At 37.4% G+C, this 14136-nt stretch overlaps 2 protein-coding genes across 3 annotated transcripts; both read right to left on the bottom strand.

Annotated features, from left to right (window-relative positions):
* Positions 1-742: 742 nt before the first annotated feature.
* On the bottom strand, positions 743-8202 carry LOC119487361 (protein regulator of cytokinesis 1-like). Of its 2 annotated transcripts, none has more exons than XM_037768191.1 (14): positions 8013-8202; positions 6645-6777; positions 6422-6544; positions 5886-6119; positions 5629-5799; positions 5045-5194; positions 4776-4923; positions 4541-4677; positions 4351-4446; positions 3905-4051; positions 3694-3804; positions 3460-3567; positions 2481-2651; positions 743-1226 (listed from the first exon to the last, which is right to left on the bottom strand). In XM_037768191.1, exons 1-14 carry the CDS (start codon positions 8021-8023, stop codon positions 1155-1157), a joined length of 1812 nt encoding a protein of 603 aa, XP_037624119.1. In that variant the 5' UTR covers positions 8024-8202; the 3' UTR covers positions 743-1154. The 2 variants fall into 2 exon arrangements, with proteins under 2 accessions (XP_037624119.1, XP_037624120.1); XM_037768192.1 differs by having other exon boundaries at positions 2548-2651.
* A 1541-nt stretch (positions 8203-9743) lies between these two features.
* Positions 9744-12672, bottom strand: spi1a (Spi-1 proto-oncogene a). The gene is made up of 5 exons (XM_037768222.1): positions 12479-12672; positions 11965-12055; positions 11701-11885; positions 10501-10666; positions 9744-10364 (listed from the first exon to the last, which is right to left on the bottom strand). The coding sequence occupies exons 1-5, from the start codon at positions 12503-12505 to the stop codon at positions 10054-10056; spliced, it is 780 nt and encodes a 259-aa protein (XP_037624150.1). The 5' UTR covers positions 12506-12672; the 3' UTR covers positions 9744-10053.
* Positions 12673-14136: the final 1464 nt, after the last annotated feature.

Genomic DNA, 14136 nt, shown 5'->3' with positions numbered 1-14136 from the left:
ACTATGACTTTTTAAAACAGTTTCGACATACTGTACTATGACTTTAAACAAGTATTTTTATTCTTTTTCACATTCTATACTGACTTTTTTCAAAATCACTTTTCTGGAAGTACTATTTTATGACTATCACTTTTTTCGACATATGACTTAAGACTTTTTACAAAATATTATACTTTTACTTTTTCTACTTTTTTTTTACATGCCATGTTTTGACTTGTGAAATAGCTCAGGGCGGTATACAGTATATCTGGTTGGAATACTGGAGGTTGTGAGTTCGATCCTTATGTGACTCAGTGAGCTTTGAGGGCTAACTTCAAATGAAGAAAGACAGAATAGTATGTGGAAAAATTACGAAAAAAATCCTACTATACTATGTCAAAAAAAACCAAAGTCATAGTATAGTATGTTGAAAATAATTTAAAATGTCATAGTATATTATATCGAAAAAAGTCATAGTATATTATGTCGGAAATAGTCATAGTATGTCGAAAAAATTATTAAAAAGTCCTTGTATAGCATGTTGAAGTCATAGTATTTTGAAAATATGAAAAAAAATGTCTATAAAAGTCATAGTATAATATGCCGAAAGAAATCATAATATAGTATGTCCAAAATAATTTTAAAACTCATGGTATAGTATGTCAAAATAATAATACTATACTATGAGTAAAACCTGTGCAACTCAACCATATGGGCTAGAATGAAAACATTCAGGTACAAATAAAAATGACAGGATCCTAAATAGGTATCATAAACGTTTATTTACATTTTGATTTTAAAAAAGCCCTCTGAAGAGCAAATCTAGCTGTCATTCCAGCTGGATGAATAAAACCGCAAGCTGCTACAGTACTAAAACAAAGTAGTGCTCAAGATATGGTTAAAGATTAACTTAAAAGGCTGTTCCCCTAAAAGAAAAATGTCAGATGAAAGCCACAACAGCCTTGATACAAATATCATTAACTTGCCAGAAAAATATATACAGCAGAGAAAACTAGTAACCCTTAAATAAAGACTTAGGAAAACAGAATCATAGAGACTCAAAGTGTTCAAATATTTACATTTTTTTAGAAGGAGTTTACATTATACACCACTATAGTCCACTATATGAAAACTACACCACAGTACTGCTGTGCTGGATGACTTCCTTTGAGCCATCACTGATGACCGACAGTGGAGTTCAGCAGTCCTGGCGTCACGTTCGATTTAGAAGCCTTCGAGAGGTCTCTCTGTAAAAAAAAAAAAAAAATAAACTGTCAGTATCTTTGTTCATATTGAAGGAGTCAAAATGTTTTGGCATGGTATTATGTAATGCTAATTTATATATTCATTTTGGAAAACAATTTTTGTAATGACATCCAGATTTCAAAGTAATGTGGTGGAAGGTTAAACTGTTGCCCAGGAAACAAGTGATTGAGTCTTTGGTATCTCAGGAGGTGTTTTAAGCAGGGATGCAGATGCACCGATACGGGATCAGAAACAGGGCCGATACCGACTCAAACAGCTGGATCGGATATCGTGACAATGGGGCCGATCTATTAAATTCAACTCTATATTTATATACTGGCATTTTAATTCCTGTTGAAGTTTTGACCAATTTGTTGCTGCATTAAAAAGGTTTATACTTGAATTGTATTTCCTGAAGATTTTACTTTGTACATTTTACATTGTTACTGGTGTAGTTTATTATTTTAATAATAAATAACAATTCAGTAAATTTAAATCTATGTAGCTATTGGTTACATTTTGTTTTACGTTTTAAGTTAGGAAAGCTATGTTTAATCAAACCCGATGTTGCCTACACACAAAGAATGATCCCAGTCACTTCCACACAGTGAGGCATACAACTGATTGATTAAACACTATCAGATCGGTACTCGGTATCGGTCGATACACAAAGCCCAGGTATCGCTATCGGGACTGATAAAGTCAGATCGGTGCATCCGTAGTTTTAAGGCTTCACAGTAAAGGATTAGAACTTTTTCACTATTTTGTCATGATTTACTGCTTGAATAAAAATAATCTGGTGTATGTATGCTTCGTCTATCACAATTAATTGTAATGCAGATTATCCGTTTCTAAACATTATGCACTCTTGGCAAAGGTATGCATGGTTGCTTTTAAGTTGCTCTGTTTGATAATTACCTAAATTGTTATTGTGCAGCCAAAATACAAGAATATATCGAAATACATTTTCAAAAAGAAAAAAAATCTTACTTCAGATTTACAAAATGTAATTTCTAGGATTTACAAGTCCAGGTCAAACAGGTGTTAACCAAAATTCAGTTTTAGCTCAACAGTGATACCAAATGGCAGATGTTAACTATATAATCCTACAGACTTGAAGATAGAATATTTCTGTTTGTTGTACTTCATTGTACTAATGTTTTCCAGGAAAATGTAGTATTTTCCTTCATTTGATTGTACTTTAGTGTACTTTTTGTGGTTAGGGACTAACTAAACAGATGTAAAACCACATTTACCGCAAAGTCCGAATAGGAGCCAGCAACAGAGTTAAAGGTGAAGGTGTTATCTTGAGTATCCTGAGACCTTAGTGTGCCACTTGGAGTGTTTCTAAGATGCGAGATGTTTTCCTTGTTTCGGTCAAGTGCACGGGGAGTCTTTCCATGTCCAGGGGTACGCAGGCCAAGAACCTATAACAAGACCAAAATAGTGATGATAATGTGCTTTTTTAGGGACAACTTTTTCATTTTACATAATTCCAGACTATAGGACCATAATGAGGTGAAAAAAAGGGTACAAAAAACACATTTGTACTGTACAATGAAAACAAAAACACTATAGCATCACCCATTCTCCGTACACTCCTTCAAAGTTGCCAGACCCAAGTCTACAAGTTTTTGGTAGAATTTTCCAGCGCTTCATTTACACCATTAAGCATCATATACAATCGACAGATGGATTCTCTTATTCACAAACTGACGAGCACCATTTAATCATTAAGGTGAGCAGTATGCCATAAAATGTCTTACAAAATGTCATAGTATAGTACGGAGCACGGGAGTGGCCATAGAGAAAAGGATATATATCTATATCTAGATCTAGATCTATAGATATAGATCTAGATCTAGATATATCTATATCTATATATATATATATCTATATAGAGGCCACATTTTACAAATTTGTGCGCACAAGATAAAATTTGCTCAATCAATTCAATTAAACCTTTCCCACGTTTTGATTAATTTGTGCGCATGAGATAAGTGAATATACAGAGAGCCAGCGCAGCACACCCTGCTGCAGTCTCTAAATGAAGTGATGCTGCGAGCTGTCAAGTCAATTACACAATTTCACAGAGCAGATTAGATTTTGTGCAATCAGCATCAGACTGTTGTAAATAACCGCAGAAGAAAGCACATTACTAAAAAAAATAGGCCGTCAAAAACATAATGTGAATTTTGCCGGTGAGATGAGTCAAAAGGACAACAGTGAGCATACCTTGCTGGCAGATGAAGGTGGTTTCTGGATGGAGGACAGGCACATGGTTCCACCGAGGCCTGAACTAAGGAAGCTGTTAGGAGTGGAGATGGTCGTGGTGCCGTTGAGCTAAGTGGACAGATGAAAAAAGTGGGTCAACCTTTAAATATATTAATTCACCCAGGTACAGACAGTCACACTGTGCATGCAATAATCAAATACAATAAATCTAATAAAACTGCAGCACCATCTTACCTTTCTTACTTTTCCAGGTGTGGCAGACCCTGCCATCCGTCTTTTAGATGGTGTTCTCATTGAAGTTCCATACAACATTTCCTCCTGCATCTGTTTGGTTTTCTTCATTTGCTAATTCAAACAAAAAGAAGAATGTAGTCATATTAATAATCGTTTTGTGACAGAGAAATTTAAGAATTAGTGTAGTTTTTAAATTAAAGTAATAACACACCCTCTCCAGTTTCTCTTTCTCCTTTTCAGCGTGGTGGTGATCCCACTGCTGCTGCACGTACTCAAGAAATTTCTGTCCATTGACCAGGAATTCCTGGCCATGCTCCTGCTCCCAAACATCAATTTGGGCTTTAAGGCTCTTCTCAAGCTGGAACAAACATGAAACACGAATTTTACCTTGTTGACTGTGTTCAAATTTACCATTGACAGTGGACTAACTTTCTAATATTCCCTACTACTGACTGACATAATTATTGTTTCAACATCCCCATCTGTTGGCCAAAATCAGAAATGCACCAACAACCTCACAGCTGTTTCCCCTCTCCTCTTATGTTTTTTTTTGAATCCCCATTAACAGCTTTCCTTACTGGAGGAAAATTGCTTATATAGCAGTTCTGTCTGTGTATTTACTGAAAACACAGAACATGTCAATAAACATTTTCTCACCTTAGGCAAACTTTTCTGCAGGTCAGCTCTCTGCTTCTCTTCTTTCAGAAGGTTCCCACCTCTGTTGTTGAACCTTGCGGGGTCATTGGCCTTTTTCTGAGATGGAGAGTGGTCCATAAGTCCACACGTTACCACACCAAGATATGTGTTTTAAATGCTTCCCCACTAAATTCATGAGGATTGTACTTACGTCAAGTTCCAAATACAAGGTCCAGTTCTCCTGCCATTTTGTGACTCCATCAAAGAGTTCTTTGTGGCCCTCGTAACAATTCTTCAGGGTCCTGACCTCTGCCTCGTGCAGGTCCAGAAGCTCTTGAGTGAAATCATCTGGGGAAATAAAACGTGCATTGAGACCTACACTCTTTGTGACAATCAACAGCATATATTCGGTGTAAGGGCACCGTCATTATACAACAGATATTCACCATCATGATATGGAACAAAAGCTAGCTGCTGTTCTTCGCTGTAGAAGCATCTCTCCCAGAGAAGGGCAATCTCAGCTCTGATGGCCTCAATGACAGTTTTCATGCTCTGCAATTTCAGCAACTCTAGACGCTGGACCTCAGCCTGGAGCTGGAAAGACAGATTGCACATTATTAAAACTTGATACGTAGGTGTTTGGTGACACAACACACCAGTGCATTGTCTGAAATCACTTATCAATCTAAATGACCACAGAAGGTAGATTTCTTACTGCCTCCATGTTACTCTTCTTTGACTTGACCATATGCTCAGAGAGGGCTTCCCTCTCCTCTTGGGGAATCTGAAGTCTTTCCCACAGCTCCTGGATCTTAGTGCGGAAAGCTGAACAACAGAGCTCATTCTCAGCCTTGCGTTCTTGTAACTGGAAGGAGGCATAAAAATCATGCATCCATTATAATATGAAACATGATATTGTTGACTCAACTCCTCAACATGGCTGCCAGGTCACAAACTTTTTGATTTTACAGCTAAACAGTACACTACAAGATGTTTAGGAAAACATTTGAGGTAAGAAATAGGCATTACAGTAACAGAACATTGATTCACATTTGATCAGCGCTGCATAGTTTGATCATTTGATCTGAGTTTGCGAGTGATTGGCAGCTGCTCAGAAACGACAAGGCTCCAGCTCTAATTTTTTCTTCAGATTACCTGTCTCATGCTTTATTGTCAAGACATAGTGACCGATTTATAAAAATAACTTTTTTTTAAATCATATTTGCTCCAATTCTACCTACTTCAGCTTTAAATCAAAGCATCGAAATAAACATCAAGATGCAAATATTACAAAATCACCTGACTGAGGAGCAGTTTAAGAGCAGCAATGTTGTCACTAGACAGACAAAATGCCTCCTCATCCTCACACATCACATCGCTCTCGAAGCTGGTCTCTGGGTGCTGCTCCAGATCCTCCATGCATACAATGATCTTCTTTTTGACGCTTACAAATTCATCATGACGACGTTCCTGAAATGACAAGAGCAGTTAACTTACTTACAACCCTAATAAGAAAAGTGACTAAGTAATAAAGAAAAGCAGAACGTCAGTAACACCTTCTCTTTGGTCAGATCATCCAGGTAGGCATGATATGACTCAAGTTGCTTCAGTGATGGGACGGAGTCCTGGTCAATGCAAAATGGGGTAGTGCACATAATATCACACAGCTCACGGTCTTTGCCAAGGAGGCCCCTAAGCTCTTCCATTCTTTGCTTCTTGTGCTCCTTCATCACCTCTAGACGTGTGCGGCTATTCTTCTCCATTTGCAACATGGTGCAGCCATCTTCCTCCTTCACAGAAATCCAAAAAGTTAGTCCAAACATATTAGGAATTTTCCCAGACAGGTATAAGAAAACATCAAGGAGAGGAAAACTTGCACATTCTCAAAATTGTTTGTGGTGCTGGGAGTAGATCCCCTCCAATATGTACTTTTCAAAAAAATTACTTGCTCCTGCACACACTTTTCTCTGCTTTATTAGTCAACGTTTCGGTCAACAAGGACCTTCATCAGGACATTAAATGTCCTGATGAAGGTCCTTGTTGTCCGTTTTGAAAAAGGTATAAGAAAACAACGACATATTCCTAAACGTACCTCAAAGGGGGGCAGCTGAAGTTCACTGCACAAATTATTAAGTTCCTTAATACATGACTGTATGCTTTTCATTAATCTCTTCTTGAGCGCCTCTTCTTCTGCAATCATTAGGTCCAGCAGACCCTGCAGGACAAGAGAAACCCATACTGTGTCAATTTGTGTTAGCTCTGTTAGGTCAACAACCTGACTTTAGATCTAATCTAAATCGATGTGACTGACTCACTTTAATGTGCTTGTGAACATCATTGGTTCTCTGTACACGCTGTTCCTCTGGAATCCCGATTTCATCCCAAATATCCTGCAGCCTGACCTGTGCTCTGTTGAGGTAGGCACAAGACTCTGCTGCGTGTACCTCACTGGAAAGAAAAGCAATAAATAGTGCGAGTGGGTCAGTGTTATAGTTTAAAACTCATCATTAAATATTTTCATTAACTCATCATTAAATATGTTTAAATATAAAATGAAGGCTTTAGAAGCAGACTCTATGGTATGCCAATGTTTTTAGCCCCCTTGTTGTACAGCTGACTCCCAGAAAAGTTCCTTTTTGTCCCCCCATTTGTCCATAGTTAGTTCTCTTTTAATGCAAATTTTAGTGCTTTTAGTGTTTGTGAATTGTATTTTATCTCCATTTGTGTCTGCAACTTTGTGTTCTTGCTGCTGACAGTCTTGGCCAGGTCTCCCTTGGAAATAGAGGTTCTTAATCTCAATGGGACTAACCTGGTTAAATAAAGGTTTAAAAAATACATAAATAAGATACATGTTATGTTTGGTTATAGTGTAGTGTTATAGCCTAACATATGACCCTCTTGGAGATCTTTGCTGCCAGTTTCAACTCCAAGTAAGGATCTAGTAGGGAAGAATCACTATCTTTGATCTTCACATTTAATCATCCTAGGTCAGCAACCTTTACTATCAAAAGAGCCATTTTAGGCAAACAACAACAAAAGAAAAATCTGTCTGGAGCCGCAAAACATTTGGTCATTGTGATGAAGGTAACAGTTTATAGACTAAGTATATAAGTCTAATGCAGTGAGGGCCAAAGTGCAAATGTACTAAAGAGTATTAGGGCCACATTGAGTGAAAAAACATCTGAGATTTACAGAATAAAGTCCAATATTACAAGAATAAAGTCATAATTTTATGAGAAAAAAAAGTAAATGGGACTAACATGGTTAAATAAAAAAATAAAAATAAAAATAAAAACACCCGTTACTAGTAAACCCAGTATTCACGTCAGCCCTAGAGAGTACTTTAACATCAGATATCACAGTGTGTTAGCAGCAGAGAGCTCACGTTAGATGCCACAACCCTTTCAATACACTGAGCAAGCTAACATTAGATAGCTACCCGACGCTGTATTGTAGCATAACGTTAAACAACACTAGCTGAGTGACATGAGATCAACACTAAACGTGATTACCATTCAACATTACCCATTGCAGCAGAAACAGACAGGCTGCTCCGTCACGACGTGACGCCAGCAGAGTGCTAACAGGAGCTAACAGCAGCTAGCTTTATGGAAGCTAACAGGCTAATCAGGAAACAACGTTTGTTAACAATTGAGGCTCCAATTAATTAAAAAGCTACTAACCTCACTCTCATGTTGCCACCGCAGACTTCTACAATGTATTAAAAACAATATTCCTTAACGCAAAAGAAGCCGTGTTTCCGCTTATAACCCGGTTACTATCGGTGTGTCGGTTGTCTGGCTGCCCGGTCGTTAGAAGACTCAACGGGTTTGAAATCTGCACCGAAACAAAACTCTGCGCTCTGATTGGCTGATTTAATTGTGACGTCGACGGAAGTTGTTTCTGGGGGGCGGGGCTTAAACGTTTCAAATAAATCTGTTTTCCTTTCTGAACTACAGATGTTGAATATCCAGCTACAGTCCACACACCACATACAACCACATCATCCTTTTTATGCATTATTCTCTTTTAAAACATCTTTTTATCCATCACCCTATTAAACACCATCCTTTTAGCCATCATTCTTTTACTTTTATCTACCTATTTAAATTTATTCTACTTTATTTTATCTTATTCTTTTTAATCTTGCCTTGATTTTGATTTGCAGCCAGACAGTTCACTACAAGATGTTTCAGAAAACATTTGAGGGGAGAAATAGGCATTACAGTAGGCAAGGCAAGGCAAGGCAGCTTTATTTGTATAGCACATTTCAACAACAGGGCAATTCAAAGTGCTTTACAGAAACATTCAAGAACATTAAGAAATAATTAAAACAGTTATAAAAACATAAAAACATAAAAACATTAAAGATTAGAAAATAAAAACAAGCTAAAAATAAAAGCTAGTATAGAAGCTAAAATTGCATAAAACTCAAAAGAGTAAAAGTTATAGTGCAGTGTCAGAATAAAAGGCACCCGCAAACAGGAAAGTTTTAAGCTTTGTTTTAAAAGAAGTGAGAGTTGGAGCGGTCCTGCAGGTTTCTGGGAGCTTGTTCCAGATATTTGGTGCATAAAAACTGAATGCTGCTTCTGCATGTTTAGTTCTGACTCTGGGGACACTAAGCAGACCTGATCCAGATGACCTGAGAGGTCTGGATGGTTCATAACACAGCAGAAGATCAGAAATGTATTTTGGCCCTAAACCATTTAGTGCTTTGTAAACCAGCAGCAGTATTTTGAAATCAATTCTCTGAGAGACAGGCAGCCAGTGTAGAGACTTCAGTAACAGAATATGTATTCATATTTGATCAGTGCTCTCTAGTTTGACCGTTTGATCGGAGTTCGCAAGAGATTGACAGCTGCCTCCGATGAATGAACAGCCAATAGTAACGCTCTCTCTCTGAAATGACCTGTGATTGGCCAAAGTCTCCCGTCACGGGCTAGATTTTCCAAAGCCTGAAAACAGAGCCATGAGGAGGTGCAGAAGTCTAGATATCTCTCAGAACACTTGAATTACAATATGCTGAAAGGTTATTATGGAATTTTTGCCCAATGATGCCAAAAATATTCTGCCTACTGCAGGTTTAAGGTTAGGTGTGATTAAATAACTACGGGCCCTGACGTCTATGGTCATGAAATCCTTTGATAGACTGGTGTTGACCCACCTGAAGGACATCACAGGACACCTGCTGGACCCCCTGCAGTTTGTCTACAGGGCTAACAGTTCAGTGGATGATGCAGTCAACACAGTCTGCATCCTGCAACACCTTCCGCAGGGATCCTGTTTGTGGACTTAACTCTTGGCGAGCTGTCATGTCGTCCATCTTTATATACAGTCTATGGAATATACACACATCCACTGTGGGCAAGAACATGTGTTGTGCTTGTAAATATGGATTCATTTAATTTGAGTAATTTGAGAATAGAACATATTATTTATTTACACACATTTATGACAAAAAGATCATGTAAAAAACAAACATTTTGTGTTGTTTTACAGCTGTCTCTGATGTTTAATCATCCTTAATCCTTGTACACTAACACAAATTTAACTCAATTTGAGTCTGAAATGAAGATGTTTATATAGAGGCAAATACCATAATGTACACTGGCATCACAAATAAATATGTAAGAGAACTTGGTAGAAAAACGAAGTGAAATTGCAAACAGACAAAACATAATCTTGGTGATTTCAGTGTAATGAAAGATAACCTTTGTTCCCTCATCAGCGAGGATACTGGCGTAAATAGATGTTCTTCAGCACTTCCTCACTGAACTGGTAGGTTAGCTTCTTCTTTATTTTTTTAATCTCTCCAGATTTCCCATAGTTCCTCAGAGCTCGGGCCATTTTTTGGTAGGTCATCTTTTTGCGGTTGCCTTTCTGACGACCCCAGTGGCTGGCCAGAACTTCTTTGTGTTTCGTGGAGAATTGAAAGATGCCCTTTTCCTGGTCCACCCACCAGATACTGTCACTCATGTCACCGTTTCTTAGCAAGTCCAGGAGGAACTGGTACAAGCGGATTTTCTTCTTGTTACCTGGATTGGAAAATATGGGACTTGGTCAAGCAATTTAGTCAGGCAGTGATGAGTTTCCCCAGGCTTTATGTGTGTATATACCTTTCAGTACATTAGGACTTGATATCAGTAGAAAATTTGCATTGGAAATACTCACTAGTGTCTTTCCTGAAGGAAGAGTGGTTGCGGTCATCAAGTTCATCCTCCCCTTCTGATACCTCGAGCGGAGGACTGATTCCTCTTTGCTCCTCCTCTGAGTAGTAATGTCTGGGCGAGGCAGAGGCTTGGTACTGGTAGCACAGGGATGGGTTGTAATATGGGATCTTTTGGAGGAATTTTAAAGCATGTCATGGCTCAAGTTTACACAGAGGCGTGATAGAGCTGCAATTTTCTTTTGTTTTGCAATTATCCACCATCGGACATTTTCTCTTAAACGCTGTCATTGTGCTAAAAGAGGAAGTGACTCTGCCAAAATAGATTTCAGTGCTCTGCAAGGACACGTGATATAGTTGACATTTCAGTGAAAATGTCCCCAACCGTCCACATCATTTAGGTACTATGTTTGTAGAGATTAAATTGTTGTTGTTTTTTTATTTCAAATGATCTAAATCCATGATGTTTTCTTCAAAGTAATTCCTAAAATATATATTGTGTAGTTATCACGATGGCAGCAATAGATTTAGTCCAAAGAACCCTTTCTGTTCTTGACCTATAGTATTCAATTCTGGAGCATGTATATCCACACATTTATGTATATTAACAAGTAAAAATCCCCCAAATTCCCTAGTTCCAGCTTTTTAATTGTGAATTTTTACTTATTTTTTTTGTCTTCTATGATAGTAAACTGAATATCTTTGAGTTTTTGACAGTTTGAATGAATCAACTTGGACTCTGGAAAATAGTTATGGGCACTTTGCACAGTTTTCTGACATTGTATGGACTAAATAACCCTTGCAACCCTTGTTAACATTTTAATTTACAATAATTTTCACTTAAAAAGGGAAAACGATGTGTGATTTGTACCAAACTTAACTAAAAATTAAGTATAAAAAAATAACGAAACCCTAGTTTTTCTTTGTGCTTTAGCTCCTGTTATAACTTGACTCCAGTGGGTGAATGACTATTCACTCTGTGGAATTACGGTGAGTAATATGACTTATGTGAATCACATAATTTAGTAATGCTTGACATAATGTTTTTTCCTCAGTACAAAACAGTACTGCATGTTAATTATGAGATCACATTCAAAACTGACCTGGAATTAAATTTAGGGAACTGAACATTTCCTCATCAATATGCTTTCTTTACAACATGTCAAGTATATTATGTCTCTTCATTATTCATTACATGAACTCACTTGTGGTGACACAGAGAGAGGAACGAGCGGTGGGTCCAGGTGGAGAGGCAGAGACTCGCTGCTGAAGCGGTACGGTTGCACCAGTTGTTGAGGAGACACAGGCTGAAGCTCTATGAGATGATTCACTGGAGAATTCTCAAAGTCTGTTGGCTGGACACGCTCCGAGTGGTAAGCCCACCTGTGATCTGAAATGTGACAGAAGGTGAGGCACCCAGTCGTGTAGTGATTTGTGCACTTTTCAGTGATTAAATCCAGTCTTCTCACCTTCATAAATCTCCCCCACAGTGAGATAGGGGTACAGCTCTGCAGGTGGTCGATAAGTCTCTGGTTCATTTGGAAGTATTTCCTCTGACGCCTTTGGAGACGAAAAAATAGATTTTGTCACAGAGAAAGTAAAAGTTTGAGTCTCTTTGTCCTCACAAAATGAAGTCAAATATAACCTTTGGTTGTTAAACTTGAAACAGTTTTATTTAATTTTATCTGTATTGCTTTTAATAGAACATAAAGACTGAATAGAATAAAGTAACACCAGGGGAAATACACAAGTGCATAGGTTGGGTTTACTGTATGTTGAGGGTTACAAAAGCAAATTCACAAGTCCTTAAACACAACTCCCAAAGTAAGCCTTCCTCTTTTTCTCAGATGTTAATCAATAAATTAAATACTAGAAACCCTATTTCTTTTAGAAAACAGCTATAGAAAAACATAAAAGTATCCTCTCAATGTCACAAACTTTGATGAAAGACCAGACATGAAACAATAAAGCAGCAGCACTTACAGGTGATATGACATATCCGTCCATCATGTAAACAAGGCAGCATGAGCGTCTTGGTTCTTGAAGCTTGTGATGAAGGTTAACTTGTTGCTTCACTGAAACACGCAACGTCGACCTCACTAGACAAATGGGAACTGAAAATGAGCAACAAGCCAGACCCTATAGCCTGCAGTCTGCGTTCATGTCATCCAGTTGACAAAATTAATATGATCAGCTAGTTCCTGATGGCCTGAGTGTCATGTACACCATGAGCCAATCATATTTATATGCATTTCCTGCTTATTTAAGAGGTATAATTGTACAAGGATTCATAATGATACCTGCTTTTAGAGTAGCAGTTACAGTATATCTATAATTATTCAAAATATTTTTGTTATGGTCCAGAGAAATGGTAAAAGCAGCAGGTATTGTGCTGTTTAAAAGTTATTTTTTTCCTTAAACCATACAAAACATAGAGGCACCTATAAATCCTCTAAAGATATTTTTGCAAACAGTCAAACTGTTAAAATAGACTTCATTGTTGACACACATAGTCAATGTGCTTCAACTTCCCCCCTCGTCAGTTCAAGTTCTGCAGTGATGTGACCTTAAAAAAACTCAAATAAATGGGTATTGTTATTTATTTCAACACAAATGAGGCTTTCCTGTGTGAAGGAAAATATGATTAACTTGTTTTCTTAGTATATCAATCACAACAAATCCCCATGTAAGGTAGGAATTTCTGTAAGAGTTGCTGCACACAGGAGCCGAAACCAAAAATGATGTTTTGGAATAGAGCTTGTTCCTCTTTAGTTTGCCATTCGGTTTCAATAGAGGAAGTATTGACCATGAGAATGAAACCTGTGAAAACATGACCGAAATGTCCGGAGCCACTGTGTGCCTGTAACGTGTTTGTGTTGTAATATTCCTGCTATAGATGTCAGACATTATTAGCTACAGTATAACTTGAATCCTATGTGTTGCTGTTTAACATGTGGCTAAACAAACACTTTGACATTTTCTTTTTCATTTTTCTATGTATGATTTTTTATGACTTCTCTCAAAATCATACAATGAACATTGTTTGATATGTTTGGCCCTGTTCAGGATGGAAAGTTACCACATATCTGTTGGATGTGATGCAACCGTTTCCCCTAAAGCAGACAGAGAAATGGAGCCTTCTGTGGGGTTTAATATTTGTTTATTTGTTTTGCACAATTTAAGACTATACAACATAACAAAAATGAATAATATACAGTGCAGGAAGAGGCAAAAAAACAACTGGGCTATATAATATACTATATATATAACAATTAGGACAAGATATATATAATAACAACAATAACAATACAGTAAATATATCAAAAAAGACGCGTGTGTGTGTATGTGATTGTGTGTTACGTGGAAGTGTATGGTTAGTGTTTGTGAGGAGGATATTGATTTAAATATCTATAAAGACTTCTGGGAAATCATAACCAGCAACATTGTGAGTGGGAAAAAAATAAAAAAACATAAAAACATATACATGAAATATGGTCTGTGTTTCACAACTTTAGACAACAGCAGCCAGGATGATAGAAAATATAAAAACCTGAGAGAGGGTATACTTCTTCTAATTACAAGAGGAATGACAGTTTCAAACTCTCATATCATGATCTATACTGTGTAAGTGCAGGCCTGGG

This window comes from Sebastes umbrosus, chromosome 4 (assembly GCF_015220745.1).
Source record: "Sebastes umbrosus isolate fSebUmb1 chromosome 4, fSebUmb1.pri, whole genome shotgun sequence".
NCBI classification, from domain to species: domain Eukaryota; kingdom Metazoa; phylum Chordata; class Actinopteri; order Perciformes; family Sebastidae; genus Sebastes; species Sebastes umbrosus.
The sequence above is the reverse complement of the archived record's forward strand: the minus strand, read 5'-3'. Positions and strand labels throughout refer to the sequence as shown.